At 55.9% G+C, this 14,963-nt stretch overlaps 7 protein-coding genes across 7 annotated transcripts; 3 read left to right on the top strand and 4 right to left on the bottom strand.

Annotated features, from left to right (window-relative positions):
- Positions 1-39: 39 nt before the first annotated feature.
- Positions 40-1,677, top strand: ACRALDRAFT_1061188 (uncharacterized protein). Its single transcript, XM_071016382.1, has 4 exons — positions 40-433; positions 528-643; positions 743-1,472; positions 1,541-1,677. Exons 1-3 carry the CDS (start codon positions 322-324, stop codon positions 911-913), a joined length of 399 nt encoding a protein of 132 aa, XP_070876943.1. The 5' UTR covers positions 40-321; the 3' UTR covers positions 914-1,472; positions 1,541-1,677.
- Positions 1,329-4,174, bottom strand: ACRALDRAFT_1029570 (uncharacterized protein; the record flags this gene model as incomplete). The annotated part of the gene is made up of 2 exons (XM_071014876.1): positions 1,329-1,472; positions 1,541-4,174. 2 exons carry the CDS (start codon positions 4,172-4,174, stop codon positions 1,329-1,331), a joined length of 2,778 nt encoding a protein of 925 aa, XP_070876942.1.
- Positions 4,175-4,618: 444 nt separating this feature from the next.
- On the top strand, positions 4,619-6,328 carry ACRALDRAFT_1047840 (uncharacterized protein; the record flags this gene model as incomplete). Its single annotated transcript, XM_071015524.1, has 10 exons — positions 4,619-4,776; positions 4,830-4,886; positions 4,957-5,094; positions 5,154-5,213; positions 5,297-5,469; positions 5,524-5,566; positions 5,630-5,758; positions 5,826-5,900; positions 5,966-6,016; positions 6,179-6,328. The coding sequence occupies exons 1-10, from the start codon at positions 4,684-4,686 to the stop codon at positions 6,326-6,328; spliced, it is 969 nt and encodes a 322-aa protein (XP_070876941.1). The 5' UTR covers positions 4,619-4,683.
- Positions 6,329-6,415: 87 nt separating this feature from the next.
- Positions 6,416-7,531, bottom strand: ACRALDRAFT_207150 (uncharacterized protein; the record flags this gene model as incomplete). Its single annotated transcript, XM_071022184.1, has 4 exons — positions 6,416-6,435; positions 6,485-6,516; positions 6,551-6,607; positions 6,669-7,531. The coding sequence occupies 4 exons, from the start codon at positions 7,529-7,531 to the stop codon at positions 6,416-6,418; spliced, it is 972 nt and encodes a 323-aa protein (XP_070876940.1).
- Positions 7,532-8,543: 1,012 nt separating this feature from the next.
- Positions 8,544-10,998, top strand: ACRALDRAFT_1079960 (carbohydrate esterase family 4 protein; the record flags this gene model as incomplete). Its single annotated transcript, XM_071018966.1, has 3 exons — positions 8,544-8,685; positions 8,752-9,153; positions 9,254-10,998. The coding sequence occupies 3 exons, from the start codon at positions 8,544-8,546 to the stop codon at positions 10,996-10,998; spliced, it is 2,289 nt and encodes a 762-aa protein (XP_070876939.1).
- A 77-nt stretch (positions 10,999-11,075) lies between these two features.
- ACRALDRAFT_207148 (uncharacterized protein) lies at positions 11,076-12,851 on the bottom strand (the record flags this gene model as incomplete). Its single annotated transcript, XM_071022183.1, has 6 exons — positions 11,076-11,087; positions 11,165-11,355; positions 11,703-11,718; positions 11,758-12,554; positions 12,593-12,738; positions 12,817-12,851. The coding sequence occupies 6 exons, from the start codon at positions 12,849-12,851 to the stop codon at positions 11,076-11,078; spliced, it is 1,197 nt and encodes a 398-aa protein (XP_070876938.1).
- Positions 12,852-12,978: 127 nt separating this feature from the next.
- ACRALDRAFT_207147 (uncharacterized protein) lies at positions 12,979-14,654 on the bottom strand (the record flags this gene model as incomplete). Its single annotated transcript, XM_071022182.1, has 4 exons — positions 12,979-13,008; positions 13,120-13,242; positions 14,078-14,210; positions 14,521-14,654. Coding segments are annotated over 4 exons (420 nt in total), but the record flags the coding sequence as incomplete, so codon positions are not given.
- Positions 14,655-14,963: the final 309 nt, after the last annotated feature.

Raw genomic sequence — 14,963 nt, 5'->3', positions numbered from 1 at the left:
AGGTCAACCGCGTGCCTTGCCTTGTTCCATGTTTGTATGTGGGGAAAGCTCGAGTCGAAGAATACATATATAGTGTAACTAAGGAGCGAAGCCAGAGAGGAGTCTGGTTTGCTTTAAGTAGCCGTGTCCTACCATCTCGTCACAAGTCGTGAACCCTTCCTCCATCTCTCACATCTTCACCACCTCGTCAAAACAAAAAACAAACTCCAATCAACCCATCGCGAAACTCTCCATCCAGTTTCAACTCGTTGAACAAGGGGAACGCAGATATTCTGGTCGCCAATAAATAATACAACAAAGCCAAGTTAGCCAACTACGATCATGTCCAAGTCCAGGACCCCCCTCTACCTAGGTGCTGCTGCTGCTGGCGGCATCGGTTATTATCTCTACCGGGCAGGTGGCCAGCCCAGGCCAGCCGAGAAGAAGTTTGAGAGTGAGTCTTGTCGTCCGCCGTTTGTTCCCGATCAGCAAACTCTACCATTGCGCCGTTTCTCACGACGCTGCTAACCTTCGTCCTTCTCCTCTAGGCGACGTTCACAAGGCCGCCGCAGATATCAAACAGCACCTCCCCGGTCGCGATCCGGACGCCCAGAAGACCCTCGCAGATGCCGGCGCCCGTGCTGGTGCCAAGATTGATGAAGTTGTAAGTCATGCCTGGGACTTAATCCATGTGCTGGGCCCCCGCCGTGTCCGCGTAACTTGAGTGGCCATCGAGCTCACAGACTCCTTCTTTTGAAACTAGGCATCCGAAGTGGACAAGCAGTACTCGACCACAAAGAGCAATGTCGAATCGTACGCAAAGGACGCCAAGGCCAACACGGTCAAGGCCGTCAACGAGTTTGATCGCAAGGTGGAAGATTCCGCCTCCAAAGCCAAGGGGGGCATCTCGAGCTGGTTTGGCGGTAGCAAATAAAGGGGAGGCACATCAAACGGAAGAGATGAAATATGAACCTTGGCTCGGGGAAAGATTGGTCCTGCGTGGAAGATGAGCTCGCAGTTTTCCCGAGTGGGATAACAATGGCTATGGTCCAGCTTCTCATTTTTTTATTCCTTTGTGTTCGTTTCGTCGTTTCGTCCTGTTTTACCTTCAGAAGTGAATGGAGGGGATGGACTAAAGGCCAATGTTATAGCTACTGTATTTGTGTTGCATGAATTCCACCCGATGGCTAGCTAGCCTCTTCAAACTCTCTATTCTGCCCATTCGTGATACATCGCGGCCGCTGTGCTTTAGAAATAATACACTCTATGATGAGAGGCGTGATTAAAGTGTTTCAGTTGTCCTGCAAGAGAAAACAAAACAGAAGAGCTTGCCAGTCCTTTCAACTCCCCTACGGTAGACTCGCGGCTACAAGCTTCAACAACTCTTCGGTCCCCTTTCTCGCGTTCTTGGGGTTCTTGGCCACGGCCTGCCAGTACTCGCCGTGTCTGGGTTCGTTGAGGACGCACTTGGTAACCGCTTCCTCGCGTTTTTCCTGCAAGATAAAGAGTTAGCTTGGCGACTGAAGTAGGAGACAAGAACAAAAACAGGGCCAACACTCACGTCAGTGCCGTGCTGGAGAAGAAACTTGTAGTACCACGCCCACGAGTCGCCATTGTCGCTGTCCAGGACCAAGGCCTTTTCGAACCAGTTCTGGGCCTTCTCCAGCCTCCGCTCGCCCCAGAAGATGCGCGCCACGGCGACGAAGAGCAGCGGGTCGTTGTCCACCTTCTTGATGGCCTCGAGGCTGCGCGGCTTGCGCTGCGTGCGCGCCTCGAGGTGCCAGATCTGCTCGCTCCAGAGCAGCCCGCTCTTGGGCACCTCCTGGAGCGCCTTGGCCATGAGCGACTTGGCCTGGTTGAGGTTCCCCGCGCGCCGCTCCACCCGCACCGACTCGCACCACAGCTCGGGCGACTTGGGCACCGCCAGCCGCGCCCGGTCCAGCACCGACCGCGCCTTGACCACGAGGCCGGCCTTCTCCTCCAGCCGCGAGTACAGGAGCCACAGCGGCACCGACGACGGCACCGCCTTGGCCCCCGTGCTGTACGCCTCGCGCGCCTGCGGGACCATGCCCAGGTCCTCGTAGATCTGGCCCTTGAGCATCCACAGCTTGGGCGCCGCGGGGAAGTACTGCAGCGCCTGCTGCGCGAGGTCCAGGGCCGCCTCGGTGTTGCCGAGCACGCGCTCAAAGACCACGCTCTTCATCCACACGCGGTCGGTGGGCGCCTTGTCGCGGGCGTCCTCCAGGAGCTTCCGCGCGCGTTCCTGCTGGTCGTTCTCGGCCTCGAGCTTGACGGCCGCCAGCCAAATGTCCTCGTTGTCCGGGTTCTGGTTGAACGCCCGCGCGAGGACCCGTCTCGCGTTGTCGACCTCGCCGGCCTGCCACTTCTCCTTGGCCAGCATCATCCACAGGACCTCGCTCTTGGGGCACGCCTCCACGGCCTTCTCGAGCACCTGCGCCAGCGAGTCCTTGGTGCCGTGGTTCCGCTCCAGGTCGGCGGCGGCCATCCAGAGCGTCCTGCTGTTGACGAAGACGCGTAGCGCGTAGGCGTAGATGGCCCGCGCCGTCTCGTACTTGCCGCGGTTGATGCTGCCCCTGGCGTCCTCCATCCACGTGTCCTTGCGGTCGTCGTCTTCGTCCAGACCCCAGCCGAGGGTTTCTTGGACGATGTGACGGCACGTTACGATGGCGCCTTCGTCCTCGCACTTTTCGGCCTCGGCGATCCATTCCTCCCGCTTCGGCATGGCCGACTCCTTGGCGAGCACGTTGACGGCACGTTTCATCATGGTGCTGACCCTCCCTTCCTCCCCTAGCTGCTCCTGCAGCCGGGCGGCGGCAATCCAGATTTCGTGCGAGGTCGGTATGGCCTTCCGCGCCCTGTTTAGAACCTTTTGCGCATTCTCGGGTGTCTCGAGCCTTGCCAGCGCCAGCCACAGGTCGAGGGAGAGGGGGATGAGCTCGGTCGCCTTGGCGAGGAGCAACCGCGCATCGGATTCATCCTCTTCCAGGTTGACCGCCTCCTTCCACAACGCCTCCGAGTCGGGTATGTGGTCCAGTGCCAGTCGGATGACCCGTTTCTTCGCCCGGGGTTCGGTCTCTAGCCTCATCGCCTCGACCCACAGCGGCACCGACCGGTCGTTCTTTTTGATCGCCTCAGCGGCTATGATCTTGGCGTTCCGCTTGTCGTTCAGTCGAATGTTCTCGAGCCAGACATCTACGTTCTTCGGGCATTTCTCGCACCCTCGCGCGATGGTATTCCGGGCGGCCACCGTCCTCCCGGCGAGCTCCTCCAATCGCGCGGCGGCGATCCAGCCTCCGGGACTGTTAGGGTTCGTCTTGGTGACCGAGGTCAAGAGCTCCCGGACCCGGTTGATGTCGGCCACTTGGGCCTGGGCTCCGTTCATCATGCTCTTGTCGAGGCTGGTGATGTAGCCCTTGGGGTCGATGCTCGTGGCGCTGCCGAGGACGCTGTCGACGCCGCCGCCCTGCGACGCCTGTTCGAGCCTCGACTTGAGAACCTTGTCGCGGGCGGCACCGATCTTGGCAAAGTTGGTCATGGCTCCGTCGGCGGCGTCGGCACTGGATGCTACGCCGTCGTCGTCGTTGACGGTGGTGGTCATTTCGGTCGAGTCGCGTGCGGCGGCGAGGACGCTGTCGGGCACCGCGTAGTGCCGTTGTCTGAGGTTCTGGCGCGCCCGCTTGTTCTTGCCCGTGAGGTCGCCCACTTCGGGGAGGCTTGCCCACTCCTCGTCGGTGACGGTGCCGAGTGCTCTCTTGAGGTCGGCAAACTGCTGGGAGATCTTGGGGTTGTTGCGCTCGTACTCTTCCAGTTCGGCCTGTTCGCGGGCCTCGCGTTGTTTTTGCCTCCTCCGCGCCATCTTCTCGTCCACCTCCTGCCATATCCTGTCGGCCTCTTCATCGTCCTTATCGTAAAGGCCGCCGGCGAACAGGCCAACCTCGTTATCCGGGTCCTTGAATCTGTCGTCGTCATCGTCGTCGTCATCCTTCTTGTTGTCCCCGCCTAGTCCGAGTTGCGCTGCCCGCTTGGCAACGGCCTCTTTGATTTGATCCTCGCTAGGGCCTTCGCGGGCAGGACCCAAGTCGGAACGGGTGGTGAAGCCAGTTGCTCCTCGCCCGATACCCGCAATGTAGTTTTCGGGGGCAGGCTGGCTTAAAAAGTCGCGCCGAGTAGCCATTTTGTCGTTGGTTCTATCGTATGATGAGCGGCGAACTTGGTGGTTGCGAGAAGTGAGAAGTCGGGTAGATTGAAAGTCACATCGGGATTAACGTCTGGAGGAGGTTCCTTTGTAAGGTGGCAAGGTCTCGGCCGATGACTTGGATGACTTGGATGGATGGCGATGGAAATGGCGAAATTTGCGGCTGCCTTTTCCTGGTTGATCTCTTCGTGACGAAGAGCTTCGAGTGTCGCTGCAGCTTCTCGGAAGAGTTGGTGGGGACCTTGACGACCGCAAAATTCCCCTCTGGGTGAGTGGTCCGTGCGCTCCACATTCGTCGCTAGGTACCTGAATTACGTACCTAAAATACATCGCCACGAGATGGCAGAAAAGAAAAAAAAAGCCCCGCTATCGATAACGAAAGTACTCAGTAGGTACCTGGTCGAGGCAACTTTTTCTTGATCACCGCTTCTGAAAGAATCAACAAGTCGAACAGTGTCGCGAGATTCAAGTCTACCTCGGAGCGCAATATGGGTAAAGCCAAGGGCGCGAAGCGCAACAATGCCGCTTCCTCGTCACCATACGCCAAACCACAAAAGTCAAACACAATCTTCAAGTTCAACGTGCGACGCTCCTTGCCTATCGTCCAGCGAGTATCGCTAATACAACCCCCCAGACAAATGTCGGTCAGCATATATTGAGGAACCCGGGCGTGTCGGACGCCATCGTCGCCGTATGTATGCCACTGATCAATCGACGCGAACAAGTTGGGTGTCACTAATACGTTTCCCCCCTTCGATCAGAAAGCCGACCTTAAGCCTACCGACACGGTCCTCGAAATCGGTCCCGGAACAGGAAACCTGACAGTTCGGATCCTCGAGACGGCGAGGAAACTGATCGCGATCGAGTTTGACCCGAGAATGGCCGCAGAGGTCACCAAGGTGCGTTGGGAAGAGAGACGACTGCGTGTGCCAGGACCAAGGTCTGATTCGATATACAGCGAGTACAAGGAAAGCCGGAACAGAGGAAGCTCGATGTGATGCTGGGAGATGCCATCAAGGTTCGTTCTTCCGTTGTCTGCTGTCTGACTAGCGGCGCATGCAGTCAAGCTACAAGGAGCGGTTTTGCTGACAGGTCTTGCAGGTCGAGTGGGCGCCGTTTGATGTGCTCATCTCCAACACTCCCTACCAGATCTCCTCCCCTCTGGTGTTCAAGATGCTATCCATGCCCAAGCCACCACGACAGGCCATCCTCATGTTCCAGCTCGAGTTTGGGCAAAGGCTAGTGGCCAAGCCGGGTGACAAGCTATACGGCCGGTAAGGGCATCGAGACGTTGCCGGCGACTTGTACGCCACTAACGTCTTTCCTAGGTTGAGCGTCAACGCAAATTTCTGGGCCACATGCTCACATGTGGTGAGTTTGGCATCGCAACATGTGTCCTCCCGAGTTCCGTTCCGAGGCTAACGGCGAGAGTAGATGAAAGTGTCAAAGGCCAACTTCAAACCCCCGCCTCAAGTCGACTCTTGTGTAGTACGTATCGTACCGAAGCAGGGGAACGAGCGGCCGAATATCAGCTTCGAGGAGTTTGACGGCCTACTACGCATCGTACGTGATCGCCACCTGCACCGCGATGAACATCTATTGTCGTCTCTAACCCACTTCCGTTGATCAGTGCTTCAACCGTAAAAACAGGACCATGCGGGCGAGCTGGCTCGGAACAAAAGAAGTGCTCGCAATGCTGGAAAAGGTGGGTTGGGACATGTCCCACATTCCGATGGAAAGCCACATCTCGCTGACGCGAATTTCTCTCAGAACTACCGTATCTGGGCCGCCATGAACAATGTCCCCCTGGATGATTCCTTGGTAGACGGCGAAGATGAGGATGACGAGATGATGGAAGTGGACAGCAACAACGGGGACGACACCGCCGCGGCGGAGGAGGACGGCGAAGAAGGCATGCCGGATTTCTTCGGCGGTCTGCAGGACGGCGGAGGTGCGCCGGAGAAGACCAAGAGCAAGCGCAAGAAGACCAAGGTCGCGGCGCTGGTGCGGCAAAAGATTGAGAAGGCGCTCGAGTCCACCGGCCTGACAGAAAAGCGGGCGCGGCAGTGTGACGAGACGGATTTCTTGAAGCTGCTGCACGCTCTCAACTCGGAAGGGATCCACTTTGCTTGACGACGACGATTTGGTGTTGGGAACAAAAAGACAAAAGACAAAAGACAGTCACGACGAAGGTACGGCGTACAAGGGAGTTTGGGCGGTCTATTTGGGGGCAAACCGGGCTACATGATGACCCAGCGTCGGGAGTATGTTTCGAGGTGGACCACACACCTCGCGGGAGGTTCTCATGATACGACATGGTACTGGTCAGCAACGAAGATGGCCATTTCAATACACTTTACTGCATGCTTTACGACCCCTGTCCCTTGGCTGGCCCTCCGTGTGTCGTCCGGACTAATTCATTCTCCTGGTAGGGCGCAGTACCGGCTAATTTCACTTTATGAAGTCATGTTACGATTGTTGAGACGCCTCAACATGTCCCAAGAACTGTGTCGCGCGTTCGTCCAGCTGGGGATACCTGGAAAGAGAATAGAGAAGGCGCCAGAATTCGCGAGCCTCTTCATGGCCAGGCATATGGCTTCGCAGGAGATCTTTCCACTCTTGATCCTCTTGCCCAAGGCCAATGCCAGCAGCAACAAACTCCCACCACACGGGAAAGTAGCCGCCAGCCTCCCAATCGATGATGCCAGTAAGGCGGCCATTCTCCACCATGATGTTGACATTCGTCAAGTCTCCGTGCGTGAATGTGTACGGGGTCGAGGCCGGCATCCGCTCTCGTAGTCGCTGGCAAGCCGCTGGAGGAACACGTCGTTTTTGCAAAACCTTCTCGAACGCAGCCCACAGCTCATCATCCGTGCTGAAAGGACCACGGGCCACGCCGTGGTCAGCACGAAACAGAAAGGCGGAGTAGACCGGCTCTCCGTCTAAACTTTGGATACGTGGTGATGTGAGGTGACGAAGTTGGTCTAGGTAATCGGCTGTTTGCTTCGCAAGACGGTCTCTTTCGAGGGTTGGCCAGGCAACATTGAGCGGCTCGCCTGGGATGCGCCGGGCCACTAGGAAGTATCTGTCATGCTCGGTCCACTGCTCCACGATGGTCGGGACCGGAATGGTGGTGTTTGCTTCTAGGAACTTGACGTTTTTGGCCTCCAAGTTGGGGGGTGCAGCGGATCGCTCCTTGACGACCAGTCTGTTGCCTACAGACCAAACGCCCCGGTCACTGACGCCGTAGAAGAGCTTCACGTTGCTGTGATATCGGCAGCCGTCTTGGCGTTCGTTGGACCAGCTGCACGCGGAGCAAATGTTTTCGGCTGACATGGGTCGTTTTTGAAAACTTGAAGGGGTTGAAAGGGACGGTCGTAGGTGAGGCCAAATATATATAGGGAGACAATATTCCGACTCGGGTCTAACTGCCGACACCCGCGACAACTATCACGAGATATTATACTATTTTTAAACAATTAACTCCTTAATATACTAAGTACAAGCTGCTTTGTATTTTTTACTAAAAAGAACGCCCGGTATTTGCATTAATCAACTATATAACTCCCCCCTTTAAACTTGGATACTTTAAGACTAATAGTGCCAGTGTACACGGCCTATCTATATATATTTCCTTAATACGCCTTTATTCTATGCTAATTTCCCATGTCCACTCTTCTCTACCATCTCCATCTCACCTGCTTACTCTACCGCTACTGGGACGCCTCAGCCATCGTCATCGTCACCCGGCTTATTCCTTTCTCCATAGCCTATTATCTCAGGGTTCCTCAACTAGCCCAACGTCGTGGATAATGGCGGGCTCTCTATACGAGTGGACCGCCTCCTGCCTGGCCCAGCTCTACACTACAGATCTGTGCTGCTCCGAATGTCTCTGAATCATGTCGCTCCCAGGGCAAGGGAACGCCATGCGGCGCTAGGCATCGTATTACAAGACGGCCGTTACTAGAGCGAGCTGCACGGCATAAGCAGTGGCTTCAAAAACAACGGCTTGGCCATGCATGGATTCACTTAGATGACGGCTTTACGAGGTCGACGAGAGTGTTGATGTAAAGAACTGGGAATCCCCTGGGTCCCCTTGGTCATTACAACGCCATTTCCGATGAAGAATGGTTGGTCCCGAAAGCTGCAGCCCGAGCTACCTTGCAACGGTCAGTCTAGGTATATAAGGCTGAGGTGTTCACTATTCTGCCGGTCGTCGCGCTTCGCATCTTGTCATTGTCCTCTGTCCGGCACGGGTATATCGACCTGACCCTGCTCCTAGCCACTCCTCCATATCGCACTCGCCAGGTCAAGGCAATCATCGAGAGAGTAACTTGTCTTGTCCACCATGGTGCATTTTTCGCAGTGCCTCTTGATGGCGGCATGCGGTGCAGTGGCCGCTGCTGCTGCGTGCACATCACACCTCCTGGTGGACGACTTTTCCACCTCGTTCTCAACCAACCGAAACAACCTCGGCTCGTGGACGTCAGGTAAGACGAAAGGACCTTGATCATTTTATGCCCATCTTCTTCTTCTTCTTCGGCTAACCGACCAAGACGACGCCAGCATGGCCAACATGTCCTCATCCGGCGGTATCCTGAGCTTCACCCCCCAGAGCGGAGCGTATTACTACGAGACGTTCCCCTGTCAGACGCTGCAGACCAACTCGTACAGTCACATACAGCTCGACATCAAGGCACCCGTGTCGGGCGCCGCCATGACGGTCCAGCTCAAGTGGGCCTCCAGCTGTTCCGCCACGACCACCACCAAGACGTCTTTCCGGGTCACCGGCCTTACAGGCGGGTGGCAGACCCTCCGCATCCCGCTAAGCAGTAGTTTTGCCGGGGCGAACCTCGACGCGGCCCTCTCCCTTGTCCTCATGTCCTTTTCGTCCACTCAGCAATGGCAACTGGACAAGGTCTCGTTTGTCTGCGCCCAGGCGTCGACATCCTCTACCCGTGAGTGCAGCGAGTGCGAGCCCGCTGGTGTCGTCGCTGTTGTGTAGTCCCCCGGTCATGGCCCATGGCCTATGGCTTGCCTGGTGCTCATCGTGTGCAGCAGAACCGCCAGCGCCGTCGCCCACCACCACCACCACCACCGGATCCGCCTCCCCCTCGTGCTCGCCGCTCCTGGTAGACGACTGGGCGTCGCAGTCGCGCCTCAGCTTCCTGCAATACAACGCGCTGTTACTGCCCACCGGTGACGACGGCACGATGCAATCCATGGTCGTGGACAACGACAGCAACCGCGTGACACTGACGCCCAAGTCCACTTCGTCGTACTTCTTCACCCAGGTCGGATGTGTCGACGCCACAAAGTACGGTGGTATATCCCTCCGGATCAGGGCGCCGGCCGGGACCACGTTCCGCATCGGCTTGTCTTCCAGGACGACGACATGCGACGACCCCGCGACGGTGTCATCGTCCCGGACCACGACCCAGCTCGGCTGGACATTCGACGGAACCGAAAAACTATACAGCTTCGCCTGGTCAAGCTTCGACGGGCTCGACCTGTCCAAGCTGCGATCCCTCGTGCTCTCGGCCCCCAGCCACCCGGTCGTCCTGGGACCCCTGGCCCTCTACTGCGGAGGCACCCCGAGAGGCTGGGTAGTGCCCACGACGCCCAGCTCCCCGGCACCCACCGAAACGGTCTCGGCGCCCTCCGCGACGGTCTCGGGCTTCGTGATCGACACTTTTAGCAACCCCAACACCAACGCACTCGGATTCTGGCACGGCGGTGGTGAGATGAGCCTCAGCTGGGGCTCCAACCGCGTCACCCTCGTCGCGCCGGGTCCTGACTACGCCTTCACCACCCTCCTCAGCAACGGCTGTCGAGACTTGCGCAGCCACCGCGGCTCGTACCTGCACATCGCCCTCTCGGGGGGCCACAAGAAATTCTCCGTCTCGCTGCAGCAGAACAACGCGCAGTGCGATTCCGGCGTGGCACCGTACCCAGAGACCCGGGACAGCCTCGAGGCGGAGCGATACGCGACGGGGAACGACATTTACATACCGCTTTCACATTTTTCCGTCAACCTGCAGCGCGTCAGCAGCGTCGCCATCCGGGGCGTCTACAGCACCGAGTCCGTGGTCCTGACCAGGATGGAGATTGTCCCCCGCGTGCCGTCTGGCGTGAGCATCCCCCCCAAGCTGCCCTCGGGCACCCTCGTCTTTTCCTGCACGCGGCCCAACTCGTTTGCCTTTGGCATCGACGACGGCAATCCCCGGTACGCCGCCCGGCTGGCCGAGACGATCCGCGACGAGGGCATCAAGGTGACCTTTTTCGCCGTCGGCGCCGTCCTCGAAAACCCTTCCACGGGCATGGCCAGCTTCTACCGGCGGATGAGGAGCGAGGGCCACCAGATTGCGCTGCACTCGTACACTCACCCGCGGATGGAGGGGCTCCCGAGCGTCGAGAGCATCGATTGGGAGTACAGTGAGAACTACAGGGTCATGGCCGACGTCTTTGGCGAAAAGTCGACCTACTTTCGCCCGCCTTTCGGCGTCGAAGGGGCCCGCATGCGTCAGCGCTGGGCGGCGGCCGCCGGGTCGGACGACGCCCATCTCGTCCATTGGAGCGTCGATGTCCAGGACTGGAAATGGGCCGAGACGAGCACGCCGGAGAAGCAGCTAGACGCCTTTGCGTCCGATGTGGCCAAGGGGGGAAACCTGGTCGTGATGCACTATTCGTACAACTCGACCGTCGACTATTTTCGCGAGTTTATCAGGATGGCCAAGGCTGCCGGTAAGCAGATTATGCGGGTGGATCAGTGCATGGATGATCCGAACGCCCCGCCGCTTTGACGTGCCAAGCGGCGTTTCCTGGGCGTATAATTCAGAGCCTCCCATATCAGCGACCCTCCGATATAGGTCAACACACACTACACATTGATCTGTTACAGTATCTCGTCACTGTATATATAAATCCGTCGAGTCCATGTTCGAGGGAGGAATGAGAAAAGAAGATCACAGGGCCACCATCAGCGGTTGCATGGCAAGGAGACATCACACTGTTCGCGGCTGACGCGTCGTGTCGCGTCTCTGGCGTCGTATAGTCCTTTATCTCGCAATCGATCCAGCCTTTCGTACCACGGCAAGTCGACAACTTGTCCCCAGTCCTATGAGCCGAGCCAAAGTCGATCAGAATAGGTCTTTTGTCCTCTGCCACGAGGACGTTTGGGGGGGGGGGGGAGGTCGTTCGTCTCTCTCGCCGCTATTCAGGCACGGTATTAATAGGCGAAAATGTCTCTGAAAACGCCTAGGCGGTGGGGCTTTCCTAAGGAACAGGACGGATTTAAACGACTTCTATAAGAGCTTCGGGCTTTCTATCGTCGCGTAGCCGACGACGCTGATCACGCCTTGTCAGACTCTTCCTAGAATCCCAAAGGAGCCTTTTTCTTAGACGACCGTCTCCTATACCAGGTGTATCCTTTACAAGTCTCGGTCGGGTAGATAATATAGCACCACCGAGCTGGGTAATGGGTACGGCCTTTTCCCTTATATCCCACGCGAAGCCAGGGCAATCTGCCAGGCAGGAGGGATCGGTTATCGAACCAGTCAAACAAACACCCAGACCACCGCGGCATACCTTTGTAATTCTTCCATACCGATGATAAAGTCTCCCTCTTGCGGACCCGGATCTCGGAGGAAAAGAAGACGAAACTCCAACACCAATACACCCCTAGCGACTTTGTATGATGGTGGATCTGTGGATGTATCGCGGCTAATGGTGATCTCTTGGCGTAGTACCGGCTGGAGGTTCACGGCGCCAGGCCGAGGAGGCGGTCCTTCCTCCTCCCACCTCTGTAAGATTATCTTGTCGTGCCGGCGATCAAACTTGGCCAGGAGAACGATTTTGACATTGTGGTTTGACACGCTAAACCACCACCTCATCTGAGCCTGTAGCTGCGCCAACGACTGCGAGTATCCGGCCTCGATGACAAGCGTGGGCCACCTGCCGGGGCCTTGGCGCTCGGGGTCAGGGCCACCAGTCGAATCACCCTCTCCACTATCTCCTGGTTGGCTTGCCGCTTGAAGGGTTTCACTCCCCAGTGTTGCCCAACTTCGCCTCATGCCCCTTTCGACGACTTGGTCGCGATAGGCCTCGTAGAGAAGTACATGAAGTTGTTCATGGAGGGCAGTCGGTATGGTGACAATGAGGGTGCGAGAAGTGGAATCATACCGTCGAAAGCGAAACCGACGGCTACGCCTCTCCCTCTCTTCGTTGATACGGACAAACTGCTCAGGAGAGACATCTAAATGAGTGAACAGCGTCAGAACACGTTGTGTTAGGAAGGCAATGTTATATACTCGTAAACAGAACGGCGTCTCCCTCGGCACGGTCGAGCATTTCGAAAAGGCTTCCAGGATTAGAGTATCGTACGGTGGTCATCTCAACTTCCGTTGCTGATGCAAGTGAAGTAGATGGGGTGGAAATCGACGCCGGCGCCGACGGCGATGATGGTTTCCACATAGCGGACATGGATTGCTAACGAAGGAAGGAAAGATAACGGGCAGCGAATCGACAATATGGTCGCCGCTAGTCTACAGTAAAAAGCAGGACGAAGATACTTCGTAAGTTCGAGAGATTTAAGGTTTGTCTAACCTTACTTTTTGGTGTACCTGTGTTGTATGGGCGACACGTACGTTGTAAACATCAGACACTTAGCAGATAATAGTGACTTAGGTAATTACCTGACAGGGAGATACTTTCGGATCCCTGTACGGTATAACAGGGCAGGTACAAAAGAGACCTCTTTTCTTAATTTAGAGAGCCGACTCAATCTACAAATTGGCTCGCGGAAGTTTGTCCAGCTATTGGGACGTGTCCACGAACACGTCAGGGTCGGAGCAGATAAGTTACATAAGTTACAACGTGAAGAGGCGCTGACAGCAGGGAAAACAGGGGCACCCGTTAAATCAGACGTCTGCTGGATGGCCGGCGCCCACGTTGTCATGCTTCTGGCTAGCAGATGCGGCTGCATATTTCCCCAGGGGCTGCAGGGCAGTTGGGGAAATCTCGGAGCCAGCGTTAACCGGACTGGCGGTCTATTAGTAAACCAGGAAAAAGATGGGGTATAAACCGGGGGGATAGTGACGTGTTGGATGCTGGTTGGAGACTCACATGGCCAGGCGAGACGTAATTCAAAAGGTGCATCCGGTGCATCCTTCCATGATGGCGGTTCTGTACATAATTACGAAGTAAGTACTCGTAGGTATTTATGTTGTACGTGTAGTGCACTCATATCCAAGTACGTGTATGTATATAGTACCTATCCCGTGATAGGTAGGTAGGGTTCGTCATGACTGATTATTAGTGTGGTACCTGTCTGTGTGTCTCCGGAATGGCGTAAACGGACGATAATGTGTGGGACGAAATCGATCATTCTGAACCCCAGAGATTATAATGTCCCAATGCCGTCCCACCAGTCCTCTACTCTACCTATAACGTAATTCTCTACTCTACCGAGAGAAGGGAAAGGTGGGGAGCAAAGGGGAGGAGGCAGGAGATTACGGCAGAGGCGTCAGGGAACCGGGCTGTCAGGTCGTTTCCGGGAGAGCCGCGAGTCCCGGCTACTTACAACGTAGTAAGAACAAATAGAATTTACGGCAAATTTGACAGGTGACTGCTCAGAATCGAGACCGGCACGTTGACGGGAAACGTCCCTGCCGAGATGCAAATAAGTTTGACCGACACAGAAAAAGGGTATCCATGGTTGGCAAACAAGAAACAGAAGAAGCCGTGGGATTGGGTGGTTGTCCTTTGTCTCGCCTTGTCTTGCGGGTTTGACATGAAAAGATTAGGCCCCTCCATGGTAATTTCAAGGAGGAGAAAGGGACAAGCGAGATATGGCCATGTACGTTGTACATACATACAATGTACAGCGAGCGTAGGTACGTGTACCACGTATGTACGATGCGTTGTACACGTACATTTCGTAGGCGTGTCGGCTGACAAGCCTGTCCATTTGGGTACCTTCATTCGGCTGCCCGACAGATGGCGCCAGGGATGGGATCTATAATGGATATGGAGGGACGACGACAAAATTGACTGGATGGGACGAACCTGCCCGCAGGCCTTAATAGTAATGGGGATGGGAGGACAATCAAAGCTCCCTTAGAAAGCAGGTGGTAAATGAAAAGTAGGACCGACTACCCAGGGGGAGGGACATACAACGTACTCGGAAGCCGACGCTGGCTTGATTATTACGGCAGTGCTACGGAGAAATGGTCGTCTTCTCCCGACGTACGTTGTATACGTTGTACCTGTTATTTGTGTGAGACGTAGCGATATTCGCTCTCCTTCCTACAATGTATACATATTACATTGTACCTACTTCTACAACTACAGTACCTAGGTACTGAGTACCTCTCCAGTCCTTGGTCGTCACAGCTGCGGTAGTTCCCTTCCATCCTTCCAGGTACCAGCGGGGCAAGGTGAGACATGGAACGCACTGAGTACTAGGTAGAACGAATGGGTACGAAAAATACATCAGTGATTTCGCTCGAAGGGCCTAGTCCTGATGTACCTTACGGAGTACGGAGTAGTGGGCCAATGGGATAAGAGAGCATACCTGAAAAGTGCCCTGTTTATTTTTAATTCTATTTATTTTTGTGACCTGAGGTTCTAAAAGTGGAGCCTTATGTGCAACAAAGTATTGATACAAGGTACAAAATATTCGGAACCAAACAACGGCTTCATCACGGCGCGCCCTGAGCCGAACAGTAAAAAAGTAATGACGACTTGAAGACTGCCGAGACTTTGACTA

Source organism: Sodiomyces alcalophilus (assembly GCF_042370955.1).
Source record: "Sodiomyces alcalophilus JCM 7366 unplaced genomic scaffold ACRALscaffold_2, whole genome shotgun sequence".
In the NCBI taxonomy this organism is placed as follows: Eukaryota; Fungi; Ascomycota; class Sordariomycetes; order Glomerellales; family Plectosphaerellaceae; genus Sodiomyces; species Sodiomyces alcalophilus.
This window is presented reverse-complemented; position numbering and strand designations above follow the sequence as displayed.

Coding starts and splice junctions, on each gene's coding strand:
- ACRALDRAFT_1061188 (XM_071016382.1), top strand. CDS start 322: ATGTCCAAGTCCAGGACCCCCCTCTACCTAGGTGCTGCTGCTGCTGGC. Junction 434..527: donor AGCCGAGAAGAAGTTTGAGA/GTGAGTCTTGTC, acceptor CTTCTCCTCTAG/GCGACGTTCACAAGGCCGCC. Junction 644..742: donor GTGCCAAGATTGATGAAGTT/GTAAGTCATGCC, acceptor TTTTGAAACTAG/GCATCCGAAGTGGACAAGCA.